Source organism: Columba livia, chromosome 1, assembly GCF_036013475.1.
Source record: "Columba livia isolate bColLiv1 breed racing homer chromosome 1, bColLiv1.pat.W.v2, whole genome shotgun sequence".
NCBI lineage: Eukaryota > Metazoa > Chordata > Aves > Columbiformes > Columbidae > Columba > Columba livia.
This window is the reverse complement of record NC_088602.1, coordinates 56,447,391-56,462,955: the sequence shown is the minus strand read 5'-3', so window position 1 is coordinate 56,462,955 and position 15,565 is coordinate 56,447,391. Positions and strand designations below refer to the sequence as shown.

Here is a 15,565-nt window from a genome sequence, read left to right as displayed (position 1 = left end):
AGTTGAGGCACGGGAGGAACAAAAATAAGGAACAGTGAGCACTGATTTCAGACCAAAAGATTTGCCTACCTAAATGTTTTAATTGTTTGAATTAGTCACTGGTTTCAGTTTTATATCTATTTATAATAAGCCCTGTGCTTTAGGGAAAAATATGAGACCTTGTTCCGTGCTGAACTATTTCTCACTTGCAGGTTATAAAGGGCAGAAAATCCACTTGCATGGGATTGAAATGAGGCTCTACAGTCAGTGTTTTCCAGTACAGAATAATTTTCTTGCTCACATTTCAGCAACCAACTCGTTTTCTGTTTAAAACCAGAGGTGGTTACACGAACTACAAACAGGGCCTGTCTTTGCATCCCTCAGTTCTGCATTGGTACCTCTTCTCTGCAGCAGCAGTGCCCTGATGGCCGAGGGTGCCTTGTGGGGGCAAGTCAACTCAGCTCTAAGCTTCCTTCTACCATTTTCTTCGAGCATAAATTTCCATTTGATGAGGACTGGGATAAAGTTCTCGGAGCTCCCTGGGGCCTCTCTTGTGTGAAGGAAGAACACCTAAGCAGGCTCAACACCTAAGCTTAGCACCTCATCCTAAAACCTACACTGAGCTATGAGTCTTTCATTTTAATCTTTGAAAAGTCAATGTCTGCGCTTCGCCTGTTGAGTACAGGATTGAAGAATGTGCGTCAAACTGGCTTAGCTGTGATCGGGGCAGGATAAAGGATCTTAATTTTGAGGTGGAAAATGCAAATAAAGAAAAAGCAGATGAGACTGAGCAATGAGACAAGGTTCCAGGAAAGATGGCTGGGTAAAGAAAGTAAGTTAGTAATACACAGAATTAAAACTCTGGCTGCAGCAGCTAAAGACAATGTCCTTTCAGCTCGAGCAACGACTTAATGCCTCTGTAACTGAAAGCACTAAGACGGTTTGGCCTGCTTTAAATTTTAAAGAGCATCAGCATCTTTTTGGACATGAAAATTACTGCTCTAACTGATTTTATAAAGATGCACTAAGGGAGCGGACACGTGTGTCTTGCCTGATGGTTTACGCTATCATTTAGAGTCCGTTAAATAGATGTGCTGGAAACCTCCTCAGCAGGAGACAAGGGAGTAGTTGCACTTATTAAGAAGGAGCAAAAAGGAAATTGTCATTCAAGAGCAAGTCTGGAGCTGCAGTTCAGATGGTTCTGAGGCAGATACCTCCACAGCAATACTAAAGTCGATCATTGAAACACTGGTATTTCTGTGCCAGCAGACGTGCACCGTAGTGTTGCCACGGTGGGGTGACTGACGTTCGAGTGAGGTGCGGGATGCACTGAGGTCGTCCTCAGATTCCTGGTCTACAGTAGTTTCATCAGGAGACTCTATGAAATGCAGGGAAAAAGCATCTTTCTTCCTCTATGCAACAACATATATAATTGGAAAAATTAAACAAATCAAGTCTGTCCACAATATTGTGAACTAATTTTAAAACACACTTCTAGAAATAATTTTGTGCAGATGTTAAGTATATATATTTTTTACATGTTTCTGCAAGTGTTAGAATCAAAGACTAACTATGTGCTTTGTTGGTGCTTTTAATACCTTTCAAGAACAGGCACTGCCCAAATCTTTTTAAATAGTTCCTGGAATCGTTATTGCTTAAGTCACTTCTCTATTCAGTGACACTTTCTGCTAGAAAGTTCAACAAGAACATTCAAACGGCACATATAAAAATATATTTATATATAAATCAACTTCAAATGTACCAGTTTTACCTGTGGCCAGCATTTTTCACCACCTTGCTAAGAAGCAATCACTACTCATACTGACTGAAGCAAATAAAACCTTCTCTCGAGCATTTACTTACTATTGTCAGGTGGGCTGCTGGCCAGTAACTCTGGGCCAGGGCCACTGCTTTTCTCTGCCAGGTCTATCGCCATCTGAATGTCCTCAGTCCATTTGTCCATCTCAGCGCGGGTACTAAACAAAGAAAATTCAGGGCTTATTCACTTTCATACAGGCTGAAAGCAAACTCTAAGAAGTAGCCACAAGCCAAGCTTACTTTTAATTTAAAGAAATAAATTCAGGCATTAAATGCTAGGGTTTATTTTTCCCTAACAAGTTACTTTTGGTTTTGACTCGCACAGCTGCCACTCTGTTTTGTCCCATTCGTTTTTTTTTTAATTTTATACAGCTTTAAAATTGTTTCGAGGGCAAATCCAAACAAAATGACACTTCTCTGCTTTTCTATTAATATCTATCCCACCGTGAAAGCTGCAGGGAAATACAGCTGACGTGTGTATGTTGTCTCCACTGAATTACCTGGCAGCAACAACGATGGACTGGTGTTGACCTCGTAGTGTCAGGCAATGGGGAACCCCCCATTCCTCTTCACTTTCTTCTATCTGAGAGAAAAAAGCCCACATGTGGTCAGATTGCAGGAAGTACAGATTTCTTAGGGTGAACTGAGCAAGCTCTTACCATTGGGGAAAAGAAAACTAAGAGAAATGTTAAAAAACAACAATTTCGAGTTAGGTATTCAGGAAAAAAAATGGTGGCTTGCAAGTTGGAATAACAGCATGTTCATTCTGCAATAACCTCTTAAAACAAGAGCATGGCTTTGTCTGCTTTGGGTCAAAAGTAAAGGAAAATAGTGATATTTTTATCAGAAGAGTGATTCATCACACAAAAGGATATGTCAAAGGCTGGGAGTGCTCTGGACACTGCGGGATAACACGGTTCTGTTGTGAGCAAGTCCACGCCAAGTGGACATCAGTAATGGAGTAGATTCCTAGGAAAACTAGATAAAACTTGAAGCCTCACAGGTGTTTAGAGAAATTCAGTGACTGTGGTACTGATTATCCAAGTCAGGAAAACAGTACAGAATAGCTGCAAACCCTTGAGGAGTTCCAGTGAAAATAACAGGGGAATGATAGCGTTTTGCAAGTAGCAAAAATACTTTTGGCATCATATAGGAGGAGGTAACCAGGTGCTATTGGCTCGAATTGGCTATTTTCCAGAAGACTTGCAACAAAGGCTCCAAATGTCATATTGCTCCCAGTTTCCCACCACTTTGGCTTTAAGATACAGAGCTGAAAACATTGGGAATTTTTTTTTTTTAAAGAAATTAGACAGTTACAACTGTTTACTTCCTTGAACAGTGTGTCTATAAGCAACTGGTGATGATTTACTTGTAAGAATCACAGTTAATTTTATGGTTTTAAAATAATAAGGAACCTATGTCACTAAAAGCTTGCATTATGAGGAAGCTGTCCACCAAAATGCTTTTTCCATCCCCAACTTTTGCTATATATAACCACCTTTGTGCAGAAGGCTGCAAGAACACATGCCAACCCCAACACAACCTCACCAGGCACTGCAGAATGTAACAACTTCTCTGAAGCTGCTGCTGCTTTCGACCCAGCAGAACTTAATCAAGCACTTAAAATGGGCTCATATCTGGCTATTTAAGCACAAATCCCTTAAGTTCTCACAATACTTACGGTCATGCCATACAGTGGAAGATGCCCGTGGACTTTAAACTGATTTGATGCTGTCAGGCCTCTACTTGTGTACAACAAAATATCGTTGAACTAAAAAGCAAGAATAAGCATTATTAGGATGACGTTGGCATGTGTGTATGTAGAAAAAAAAAAAATCAGAATGGTAAATATGGGACAGCTAGCCAGTACTGACTGCTTGTACGGCAGTCCTGATGCATGAATCCAAAATACTGGTTTCCACAATATTCCAGTAGCTTGTATTAGCACCTGTTATTTTCCCTGCCTTCTTTCCCAACTAGTCTTGGGCACGTTCCCACAATTTTCCACTAGATATATTCTGATGCCTTTATGATCTCTGGCTCAGACCCAACAAGCCACAACAGCAGTGAAACCAAGGAGTATGTTTCCTGCCCTGCTGCACTTGGAAGCTTTGGAAGGTAAGTGTGTTTCACTGTTATTTTCTTCTTGTGTTTGTGTGGAAAGATAAGCAAGGATGCCCTGGGGACGTATGTTCAACCTAACTGCTACAAATCAAGTGGCTGCCTGTTACTCCCCAGACCCAGAAGGAAACTGGGAGGCCTGTTGTAAGGATGATGGCTTTAGGTTAGAAACATCAAGGTGAAGAGACCAAGTATCTCAATTTGTAGAGCTTGCTGCATGTAACAGCAGCTGTCAAAAACACGTCAAATGAGCGACTGCATTTTGTTGCCATAATACAAATGGCGTATTTGCCCTGTGCCACCTGGGCCGAAGGATGTTTTTCTCAAACCGGACATTTGAATCAAGAAAATCATATTCTGTGATGTGAAACACAGCTCTCAGCACAGACATCTACAATCCAACAGCAGTAATTCACAAAGTTATGTGGATCCACCGCTAGAGGGGGATTTAATTTTGCCAATGATTACACATGTATTTGGAGTCCCAGAATACTTATCCAGGATTTTTATCTCCAAAACGGGGCTTGAGACAGACCAAAGACTTCTCTTGAGACTGTCTTGAGAGTCTAGTCTCAACTTTTAAATGTTTCATATGGGTATAATATGGAGGTATCATATAATCTCAGAACAGGAACTGTGGTATGCAATAGAATAGGCACCATATTCACTAGGCTTCCTCTTTAGTACTTTTAAAGGCAGAGACTAATCCTACCCAGGTAGATTTAGCAGTTACATTATATCTTGGGCTCGTTTGAAAGATTAAACATCAAACATCCTGTAAAACTAGCACACCCACAAGCTTTTCTACACACCTGCTGGCTTCCAACTTTTCCATACAAGAAGCCAAGGAAGTACTAATATTTTCCTGCCATGCTGTACTGACTCCTTAACGTTCTGCATATAGCAGGGGACTATAAAATCTGTGGGCTCTGCTGGGCACCCCAGCACCAAGGGCTGAGCAGCAGCAGGATGGGGACCTGGCAGTAACTCAGCAAGAGAAGAGAGGAGGAACCATCTCGTCGGCTCTTGTGGATCAGAGATTGAGTGAGATCACCACAGGCTGCAAATGCTGCGAGTGATGGCGGGAGGAGACAACGTCTCCCAGTGCACGGGCTCCAAAAAGCACCTCTTGGTAAAGGCAGATCTGCCAACACGCTGGGCCCTTGTGGGCTGAAACTGGATGGTTTGTGGAGAAACTTGGTTCTGTAATGTGTCCTGAGAGTATGATGTGGATTATTGTTCATATCACCAGGAGCTACTCTTTATCTTCTTCTCTGAACGTTATGACTAACGCTGCTGCTGCAGTTCATCCTATAATGACTGTTTTTATTTAAGACAATGTGCTAGAAGTTATCTTTTTATCGTGATATTCACAGTGTTATAAAAAAATAAATAGTTCTATCTTTCTAAGAAGCAGTTACAACGAGAATATTGAGTTTGGACACAACACAAGTTCTTAACAACCACCTACATAGGTGATGTATTTTGTTAACTTAAATAACGCTGTCTAAAAATACTTACTGTAATTCACAATTTGCATCTAACAGTTTGCCTAATAGTTTCCTATAGTTACATTTCATTATAAAAAAACCTGTCTTCTTGCTTACCAGGAAGAACATCCGCTGTTGTAAACCTTTTCCAGACAACTTACTGAGACTGCCCAGTCTGATGAACTCCTGTGGGAAATAAATACAAAACAAATATGTAACTTCTGCAAAAATGATGACCATTTTTTATTATGCAAACATAAATATGACTACTTGGTCATAGGACTGACCTGACTATCAGTCACCAAGGCTTTGTTTTCGTTATTAAATATGTTAAAAATCTTATTTATAGGATAATTGATTTCCACTCATAACTGCCTTTAGGAAAAGCTCCTTAATAGTGTTTCATTCATGTTAAGAAAATTTAACTAAGCAAAATTTTCTTTACCTAACACTGATTCCTTCAGACAGCTCTTTCTTTCATCAGTTTTGAATAAGTATTTTTCGTGTTACAAATGACGTAAAAACTAATGATAAGCAGGCCTGTATGTTACTGGTTAGCTGCTGGTAAACTTCTGTTTTGTGTATGGCATCAACAGCTCTTCACTGAGATCTAAAATCAGCTACACAAATCAACATCACCATCAGCAGCAGAAAAAGAAGGAAATTTGTCTGGCAGTGTGAGTTATCCTAGTACCATCTGTGTCAGATAATGCAGTGCATTAATTCAGATCAAACTCTTTAAGGATGTTTAGGGATGGAATTACAGGAAAAGTAGCACATCTGAAACTTTCCAAATGCAGGATTTCCCAGGCTTCGTGTGAACTATACCGTAACTCACCCTCCCACTTACCTGAAACCCATGAAAATATCATATTTTCAGTCACTCCTTCCAGCTTCTGCCAAGAGGTTTATATTTATTTATTACAGTCTTTCAAAGGTCATTCTACTCATAATTGAACATGTAAAAGGCATATAAAGCATCAGAATCACCTGCAGCTTAGCAATAAACTCGCTGTCAAAGATTAATCTGTTCAGAGAGACACTCTGGTCGCCTTAGGGTTCCTGTGATGTGTCCAGTGCCCCCACCTGCACTGCGTCAGGGCTATGGGCTGGAAATAGCAGCTAGAGGTGGTTATCCCTGCACCACAGTAACCTCGTGTTACTGAGAGGCCACTGGAAGCTGTTGTTGGTCACCAAAGAATATTAATTGTAATTACTATTTATGCCAGTCACTAGCAGGCTCAGCACCAACAGGGCAAGTGCTGTGCGAACACACACACTGAAGGCTGCAGGTCACTGCAATCTGCAAGCACAACCAACGACAGCGTGTTTCAGTGTCCCATGCAGGAACCAGCTCGGTGTCAGCGGAGACCCCCGACTGGAGCGACGTGAAGAGGATGGTCGCCTAAAGTCACCTTTAGGACAGCTAAAGCCTAACATGGGGCTTCTCCTCTGAGACATGAAGTTCAGCCACCTTTGGGTAAGCTCTGACACAGGTGACGGTGGCATTTGCCTCCCAGCCCAGCCTGCACTGTCACAGGGACTTCAGATGGAGCTAGAAGAGTGGCCAAAGGGCCGGAGAGCTGCAACACCTTGGATGTGCCAGAGTACGGTGGCCAATGCTTTTCGCCTTGGCAGGCAAACAACCACTGCGCCTCATCTGCCTTTGTCTTGAACTTCCTAGGAGAGGAAGACTGCCCTGATTTTAAATAGAAGAGGGTAGCAGGGACAACCAATGACAGGATTTAATGTCATGGAATAGAGAGATGCACAGGCTGTGAAATGTTCTGTGCCAAGGAAGCAAATGGTCTGGGGGTCACTGGAAGGAACCATGAGCTGAGGTGGCTCCTTGGGAGATAGGGAAGAGGCAAAGCAAGGGAGCTGGGAACAGCCACAAAGCGAGAAATAACACATGCCTGGTGCTGCCTTCCCGACATCAACTCCAAAACCCTTTTTCTAATGTTTGAATCCTCCCCCATTCTGCAGGAGCGCATCAGGGCTGGGTGGCAGGTTTCAGCGCTGCCGTGTTTGCAGCCCGATGTAAAACTCATGTTTTTTTCCAAGCTGTTTCCCAGAAATGCATAAGGGATGAGAATAATCTAGTGATGCATCTTCCCCAGCATTTCAGTTGCCGCAAGTGGTGTTTGTGCATATTGCACACAAGAGTCAGGGGCGTGGGGACAAAATTTCTTCAACAATAGACAACTCCTACGTTTGCACACAGAGATATGTGCACAGAGAAAAGCAAAAGAAGCTACAAATACTACACTGAGGCTTTGAAATAAGCCTCCGTTTTGCCTTTTTTTTTTAAATGACAAGTACGAGAGAGATGTTGGCATTTTTATAACACAATTAAAAGTGTTTACTTTAGGCAACGCTGTCTCAAAAATTATTGCCTAACATTACATGTAGACTAAAGAGACTCCTTGTCCCCAGGGCCACAAGTTTCAAAGCCAGGCATCGTGAAAGGGCTGAGGGACTTCCAGCATAAATGTCTTTCTTTCCTTTAATCTGCTATGCTCTAGCATCGAGGGTTGGAAAAAAAAAATTAAGGGCAGCAAGAAATGAGGAAATGTGCACCTGCTCAAGCTCTGAACACTGTGATAAATATTACAGTTTTACTGCCTCTGTTGTAAAACATGTTTGGAATTGCCCACAACCATCCAAACCTACACATACGATAAACCTAATAAAATCAGTAAAAAAGGTAATAAAGATGATTGCTTCTTCCCACTTTGAAGGCTGCTGTTTTCTATGATATTATTATATTTACATTTGCTGAGTTTTTGGTGAGAGAAAAAGGTGCGTATGAGGAAAAGCAATGCCACAGCTACTCCTAAGAAACAGGTTTCTAAAACATACCTCATGCTTTGAAATTGTATCAGGTGTTGATCACAACTCTGCTACTTACCCTTCCTGGGATCACCAGATTGTCTATGCCTATCAAGTCTTTCTTGAGTTCATGAAGCTTCTGGAAGTTCTCCATCTTTATCATATTGCCATGGAGCTGAGCCACCATCTCAGAAATCTCAGCCAAAGCAGCTAGATGGACAAAACCATAAAGTGCTTTATTAAAAACTTACAAGAATGTTCAAAAAAGAAAGATGGCTTTTGTCTGCAGCCCTGAGCTCAAGCTTTGTTTTACTATTTTCCCTCAACTAGTTACCCTCAACTACTTTGAGTTACCCTTTTCCCTCACAGTGTAAAGCCACACAGACAGACTGAAAACTGCACAAACTCCGGACTTTGTTTTATTGAGGATGGAGCATTGTAATGAAGAGAGAGTCTATTTCCTCAGCCAAGTGTTTGCTCAATTTTAGCCACAGAAACCTTGTAGGAATAGTTGAGTCAATTCAGAGAACCAACGCATGAATTCTCCTAAAGGACTTCATTTCCTACATCTCCAATTAATCTAGGCATCTTCTCTATGCTTGAGAAAAAATGCAATTTTTTCCACAGCCTGCAACACACGTATTTGAAACACCAGGAAATGGTAGCATCATTTACTGTACTATCTCAGATGGTAAAACCGCTAACCTTGGGGTTTGTCCTCAGTCCCAGCAATGAGAACAGCTGGAAGGGCTGCATGTCACCAAGTCCTGCCACTGCTCTACTTCATTCTCTCCCAAGACACTATGGACAATGAGTGACCTAACACCTGGGAGTGACTTTCCTAAGTGAAATCTCCATTGTCAAAGGGGATTTTGCTGTGTGAAGGATCAGGTGGAACACAAGAGGAAGATGGCACTAGGAAGTCCCACTCTGCAGCAGCAGAAGCCAAATCAAGTGCAGGCTGCTTCCTGTGTCTTGTCTTTTTGCTGTGCCAACAACGCAGTAAGTCACCTCAGGGAACCTGGCTGAAAATCACTTCCTCACTTGGTCTTTTCTGGGGTACCAGCTCATGGACTGGCTCCCTGTGCCATCGGGTATGTGAGCATCAACCTTGACGCACCTAAACAGACGGGCAGTCCTCTGAACGGGCCAAACACATCGTTTGACTGACTTTAGTGCTAGAAGAGCAGTTACTGCCCATTCTGTTAAAAAATAGTCAAGAGAACAGTAACAGTGGTTCTTCTTTCTTATATCATTGCTCAGTGTGCAGTTCATCCAGCTGTCAGTGGGACACCTGAGCTCTCTGCTGGGATTCACAGCCATATCTCATGTTGGTTTTGCTTCCTTTGTGCTCTGACCTTTAACAAAAATCTGCAAACACCTTAGTAAGAGACAGACTCCAGAGCAATGGTGACCCTGAGTCACACTGTCTTTCTCATGCTCTCTTATTTTCACCCTGAATCCATTTCAAAAGCGGAGCAGGAGCCAAACCTGCACCCTCTGGGGAAGTGGGAATGGACACATCATCCTCATCATCTAACCTTGGCTAAAATAAACGATGGTGCTACTTGCTGCATTCCTTGAGATCACATTCAGGCAGTAGCTACATTTAGGCAAACACCAGTGTCACGCAGCACTTCAGTGCCAGAGACCTCTGTGGCATTTCCTATCCCTACAAGCCAAATCACCTCCACATTTTGTGTGTTGTCTGCTGTTGGTCTCATCACATGGCATCTAAAGGGACTTAGGCAGTTAACTCAGCTTAACTTAGAGCTGGAAGCAGTCATGCCAGGCATTGCTCCCTCCCCAAATCCTCCCATGTATCTACACCGAGTGCTAGCTGTACAGATAACATAGTTATCTTTAATGTAGACAGCTAACAATGGGGGTGGGAATGGGGGCAAGAAAGGAGGAAAACAAATCATCAAAAATCATTGATCCTTGAGGTCCCTTTCCAACCTGGTATACTATGGTTCTATGATTAAGAAATAGCAGGCAGTGAGTTCAGACTACAGGAGGAAAAATTCTTCACATTTGGAAAAAAAACCACAGTGGCAGCTTTGCGTTCCTGAAACAAATCATGGAAACAGTAAAAGAGCAAACTGTATGTCTGGAAAAAAGGCAAATAGCACTTAAAAGACATAATAACAGCAGACATGGTGGGTCAGACCAAGGGCTCACCTGGGCCAGTATCCTGTGTTCCTAGCGCATCTCTAGGGAAAGCTACGTGCAAGACAAGCACATATGGTACGTTCCCCATGCTTAATCTCAACCTCCCATCTGTTTTCAGTTCAAGTGACTTCCTGAACTGCATGTCATCTCTGTGTGTTTAATAACCCCCAGCAGATTTCTCTTCCAAGTCTTTGTACAGACTGTGGCATAATGTGTATGTATACAAGAGCAACCTTAATCCTACCATGTCTGGTCTTCTGAGCACTTGATTTTGCAACTCAGGTCTCTTTCAATGTAGGCTTAATAAGAAGAATTGTTGGTACAGCCATGCACGTCTAACAGATTTAGATGCCAGGAACTGGTGTCTTTTCTCCCACTTACCTCTTGAATCCCTGAAGTTCGTGTGGCTTGGTGGGTAGTGTTTGCAAAGCCTCTCCATTATCTGCTTGTAGTGCATAAGCCTGTGTAAAGGTCTGAGAAGGAAGGTGTTGAGAGGCAGGTAGCAGACTTTTTGTAGCTCAAAATCCCTGCAAAAGGTCTCCAGCTTGCGAGAGTTCTTGATCCCATTCTCCAACTCAATTAAAATCTCATTGTGCTTCCACAGGTGAACTGTCAGTTGCTTATAGGCACAAAGAAAGACAAAGTATGTGGCAGAGCTATTAGCAATCATTGTGAGACATGACTCAGCCCAAACCTATTCCAATTAAAAAATCCACCTAGCACAGCAGTTGGGATTTTAGAAACAAAATTGCTGTACAACACAATGGTTCTGATATTCACTTGATGAGAAGCGTCATTACTCATCTGAAGTACACACCCCCACCCCTCTGCATTCCCTATAAAACAAAAGCACATGAGTAAACAAAACTAAGTCTGATATCAGTGAGACATCCAAAGGCCAGGAGACAGCATGAACACAGCCCATGCAAGTAGGTGCAATGGGGAGAGAGAGAGAGAAAATGTGAATGCAGAGCTAGGAAACAAAATGGAATTTTCTAAGAGGATGAAGGGATTTAGTTGCCCCAGTTCCTTTAGTGCTTTTGGGGAACTGAAATGCAGGCAAATGGATTTCTAGCTTCTGCTCCTCTATTATTAATGAGAAGTTGCATCTCCCAGGAGTCCAAACAAACACAAAAACAGAGGAGTTGTCCGACAGAAATGGGTGTGTTATGGTTCTTCATCCTTGGATTACGTCTTCTTCTCCTTACTGCAGTCTGACCCCACTGGCAGAAGGGGAGTTACGTACCAGCAAGTGAATGAGGTTTGAGAGAAACATGTAACCTCATTCAGGTCTCAGTACCACACACACTCACGACTCCCATTTAAAACAATTCAGCAGTAATTTTTGGAACAGTTAACACATTCATCTGTGTTTTGCAAATGTAAACTCGTTCTTCAGGATGCACAGAGCTTCTTGGAGCAGCAAAAAAAAGCCTCCCAGTACCTGGCAGAATATTAACCAGCAACAAAAAGAAATTGAACACATATGTTGAATGGACTTGAGAAAACAGTCTGTCCTATTCTACAGCTCATGCTTTTTGACACATTTCCAAATCAACTGCTGCTCTCCTGTGATCTGTGACACCCTTACTAGAAACACGCCTTCCCTACACCCAAGCAGCTTCCTCCATATACTGCATGTTCATTTTACAAGCCTGTAACTCCAGCAAAGACACGGCAGACCCTCTGGACTGCTACAAAAGCTGCCCATTAATTACCTGCTCTTAACTTCCTTTCTGTGTTAATTAAACAAGGAGTGTCTGTTTTCAGGTCTTTTAATCAGGTCTCATGATAAATATGTGGAGTTTCTACTAACTCCATTGTTTCCTGTGCAGTTGAGTCAAATTGTGTTTTTCCTCTTTCCTCCATGTATCTGTGCTTATTAGTGGTGGTAGTTCTCAAAAATCATCTAACACAAAAGGCAGGATGGTGAAGGCGAATGCACAACAAAAGGCCTAAGTTAGTGAGGACTGCATGCTGCTATTAAGCTAGCGCCACAGAAGGATGTGCAGACAGTGAAGGACAGACAATTTAATATTGCAAGGTACCAAGAGCAAAAGCAGACTCTGTTAGAAGTTGAGATTGACCAAACTGTTAGTGAAAAGGTGTGTAATTCTTGAGACCAGGGATGGAGGTAGAAAACTCCCCCCAACTTCCTTCCAACGCCTCTGAATTGTGTCTTGAGGGGAAAAGGCAGTTCCTGCTCAGTACGCTGTAGAAAGGGTAAGGTTGCCTTACTGGTGACAGAGCTGACTGTGCTGGGGACTGTGAACCAAGATTTCTGCGTTCTCTTTTTCTGATTTGCTGTATAATCACTTGCACATCACTTAACCTCTCTCCATCCCTCTCTGTCCTTCTGAAAGATAAGCCTAGTACTAACTAATGTCCTAGGAGAGCTGTAAAGACTGAACTGCCCTTTCCTCCTCCAGCCAAGGACTCAAGGCCGCTGCATTTACTAACTGTAGAAAGCACAAGTGGTAATCACCAAAGAAAGATTTATGATGGTTTCGAAAGCACCTGGAGATCCACCTGTGAAAGGTGCAGTGCTGTGTTTTGCCACACACTGAACTGGATACACAGACACATTAATAAGATGAGCTGTGTGTTATCTATCCATACTGTAAAAGTCTGTAGGATTTTCACAGGCTCCTGTGCTGCCTTCCACGCTCTCCGTTCAGTAACACGGAGCACCAAAAATACTACTCTGGCCAGACTAACAATGGATGCAAAGTCTGCTGAACATTACACCTAGATTTACACTTCATACATGTATCTTTGCTGTTAACTTTAAAGGGATCAAGGCAATTATTCGCATTTCTCCAAAAGCCTTTAATCTAACTTGGAACCGTAGTGCATGAACGTAAGTTTCCCAAACCAAATCAATATCCAGGTTATGGTTGCTACTCCTGCAATATCTTAACACTTCTATTTGCATGTACAAGTAGACACATTCAGTGTTTGAACAGTCTCTTCAACCACACAAATTGTGATAATATTTGAAAAAAAAAAAAAGGAACAGGAAATGTTCGTGTGTGCTGTTCCTACATTTGGAGAGGGGATCGAGGAAAGGGGCTTTGACAATTTAAAATCAGCTAGCAATTCTGAAATCTCAGGTCTCACCAAACACTTGATGCTTCATCAAATGTAACTTTTACAGCGTAAGCTTTGATTACAGTTGGCAAAATCCAGCACAAGAGGCAACATCATATGAAAAGGAAAAGCACAGTAATTCTAATCCGTGTCAAAGCTTAATAGTTAGAGGATCATTCCTACCTTCATACCCTGAATGTTCTTTAGCATAACATCTCCGATTCTTTGGTAATCTCCTTTAATGTGAGCATTAGAGCGGCCTTCCCTGTTAGCAACAGAAATATCACACACTTCAGTCATGCAATAAAATCACATAATCACTTACAAGCACAGAAAAGAATTCAATAGCTCATCTCTTGTAAAATCCTGACCCCCATGCTCCTTCGCTAGAAGAATCTTCCTGATGGACACGTAATTCCCAGCTATGGTACAACCTTCACCCAGCCCGGCTTGCACTCCTGACAACAGAGAGGCCAGGCTTTTAACAGAAGGATTAGACTTTTAAAGAGAATTGCTAGCATTTTTAAACACACCAGAGAAGGCTGGAAATGGCCTGAGAAAAAGGAAGACATCAAAATCCCATGACAATAAGTAGGCTTAGAGCAGAAGGACAATTCTGTTCAGAAACAAGGATTGTACCCCAACACAGGACCCAACATTGTTCCTTCCCTGAAAAGCTTTCTGCTTGTGCAAGGGACAGCGGGATATAAAAAAAATCCATCCAGCATCTGGGTTTGACTCATAAATGTTACATACTGGCAGGGAACTTACTTTCAGTGTGTCACTTTTGGTATTAAAAATGCAAACTGCTCCTTCCCACCCAGCCAGCTGCACTTGGGTGGGTGCTTCATTTGAGAGAAACTCAACTCTTGATGAAAAAGATCTTCCTGCTTCCAAATCCATGTGCAAGACAAGCAGGGATACCACAGTCTGGCTGAATCAAATCACATCTTTTAGAAAACACAGGAGGAAAAATCCTTAAGAGAAGAACCTAATCTGTTACGGATCTGTTCCAACCAAGGTAGGTTCTCAAAAGAAAATCACCAGGGGGGATGTGGGGAGAAGCACTGTCCCCCTCCCCTTTGCAGCTTCTAATACTGCATCCAAATTTCCTGCAGTGTGGCTTTTTATGTGCTGTCCTCAATTTTTAAAATTCAGCTCAATTCCCACATCTGAGTATTGGGAGACAGATCCAGTCCTGGTGTGAGCAACCTGCAATTCAGCCAAAGAAATGCACCACCTTGGAAGAAGACAGAAATACAATCAAACTATAAATGAATCCAAGGATAACAAGACCTCTGTTTTGTGTTACCACTAAATGGATACATTGTTTTTCATCCACTTGCAGTATTTCACACTTATAGGAAAATTCCATGTGCAGTGAAAAAAAAATGACCAACCAGGTGGTAAGTCTCTGCATTCCTTAGTCCCAGCAATTTAGCCAGAGGTCCCGCACTGACCAAATCATAGAGGATGCACTTTATTACATGAATAGATGCATATTCAGACATATATTTTGTTTTGTAACGTTAACCATGGTTATGGTTCATGCTGGATAAGTTCTCTGCATGCTTTTCTAACTGGGAAATGTGGAGGGCATAGTTTATGAGTACTACACAGTAACATCTGTTTTACCCTTCAGCAGACAAGGAGGCACAGCTGATAAACAAGGGATTACTCCACATTCATTTGAACAATATCCAGTTTCATAGGCTGCCTTTAATTATTTCTTATTGTGTTAAGTCTCCCAGGCACTCACATGCCTATTTAAGCAAGAAAAATACAGTTCTCAACAAGATTTTAAATATTTTTTTCTGAATCCAGAGATTACACCGGGGTAGAAGGTTGGGTTGCGTCAATGGTAACTTGAATTAAAATCACCCGTTTTGCAAAAGCACTACATTATGTAAACATTGACATAGTCAAAAACATAAAATGGTTTGGGTTGGAAGGGACCTTCAAAGGCCATCTAGTCCAACCCCCCTGCAGTGAGCAGGGACATCTGCAGCTAGATCAGGTTGCTCAGAGCCCTGTTCAGCCTGGCCTGGAATGTCTCCAGGGAT

At 42.1% G+C, this 15,565-nt stretch overlaps 1 protein-coding gene across 4 annotated transcripts in view; it reads right to left on the bottom strand.

The window, feature by feature from the left end:
- FARP1 (FERM, ARH/RhoGEF and pleckstrin domain protein 1) overlaps positions 1–15,565 on the bottom strand; it is a 225,339-nt gene that overhangs the window by 5,153 nt on the left and 204,621 nt on the right. For all 4 annotated transcript variants that reach the window (XM_065057309.1, XM_065057313.1, XM_065057321.1 and 1 more), the window contains exons 17-24: positions 13,686–13,767; positions 10,794–11,031; positions 8,320–8,450; positions 5,526–5,594; positions 3,479–3,568; positions 2,298–2,380; positions 1,843–1,955; positions 1,194–1,357 (exon numbers count right to left, since the gene is read on the bottom strand). In XM_065057309.1, coding sequence (XP_064913381.1) covers positions 1,194–1,357; positions 1,843–1,955; positions 2,298–2,380; positions 3,479–3,568; positions 5,526–5,594; positions 8,320–8,450; positions 10,794–11,031; positions 13,686–13,767 — 970 coding nt within the window. The remainder of the gene's footprint in view (positions 1–1,193; positions 1,358–1,842; positions 1,956–2,297; positions 2,381–3,478; positions 3,569–5,525; positions 5,595–8,319; positions 8,451–10,793; positions 11,032–13,685; positions 13,768–15,565) is intronic.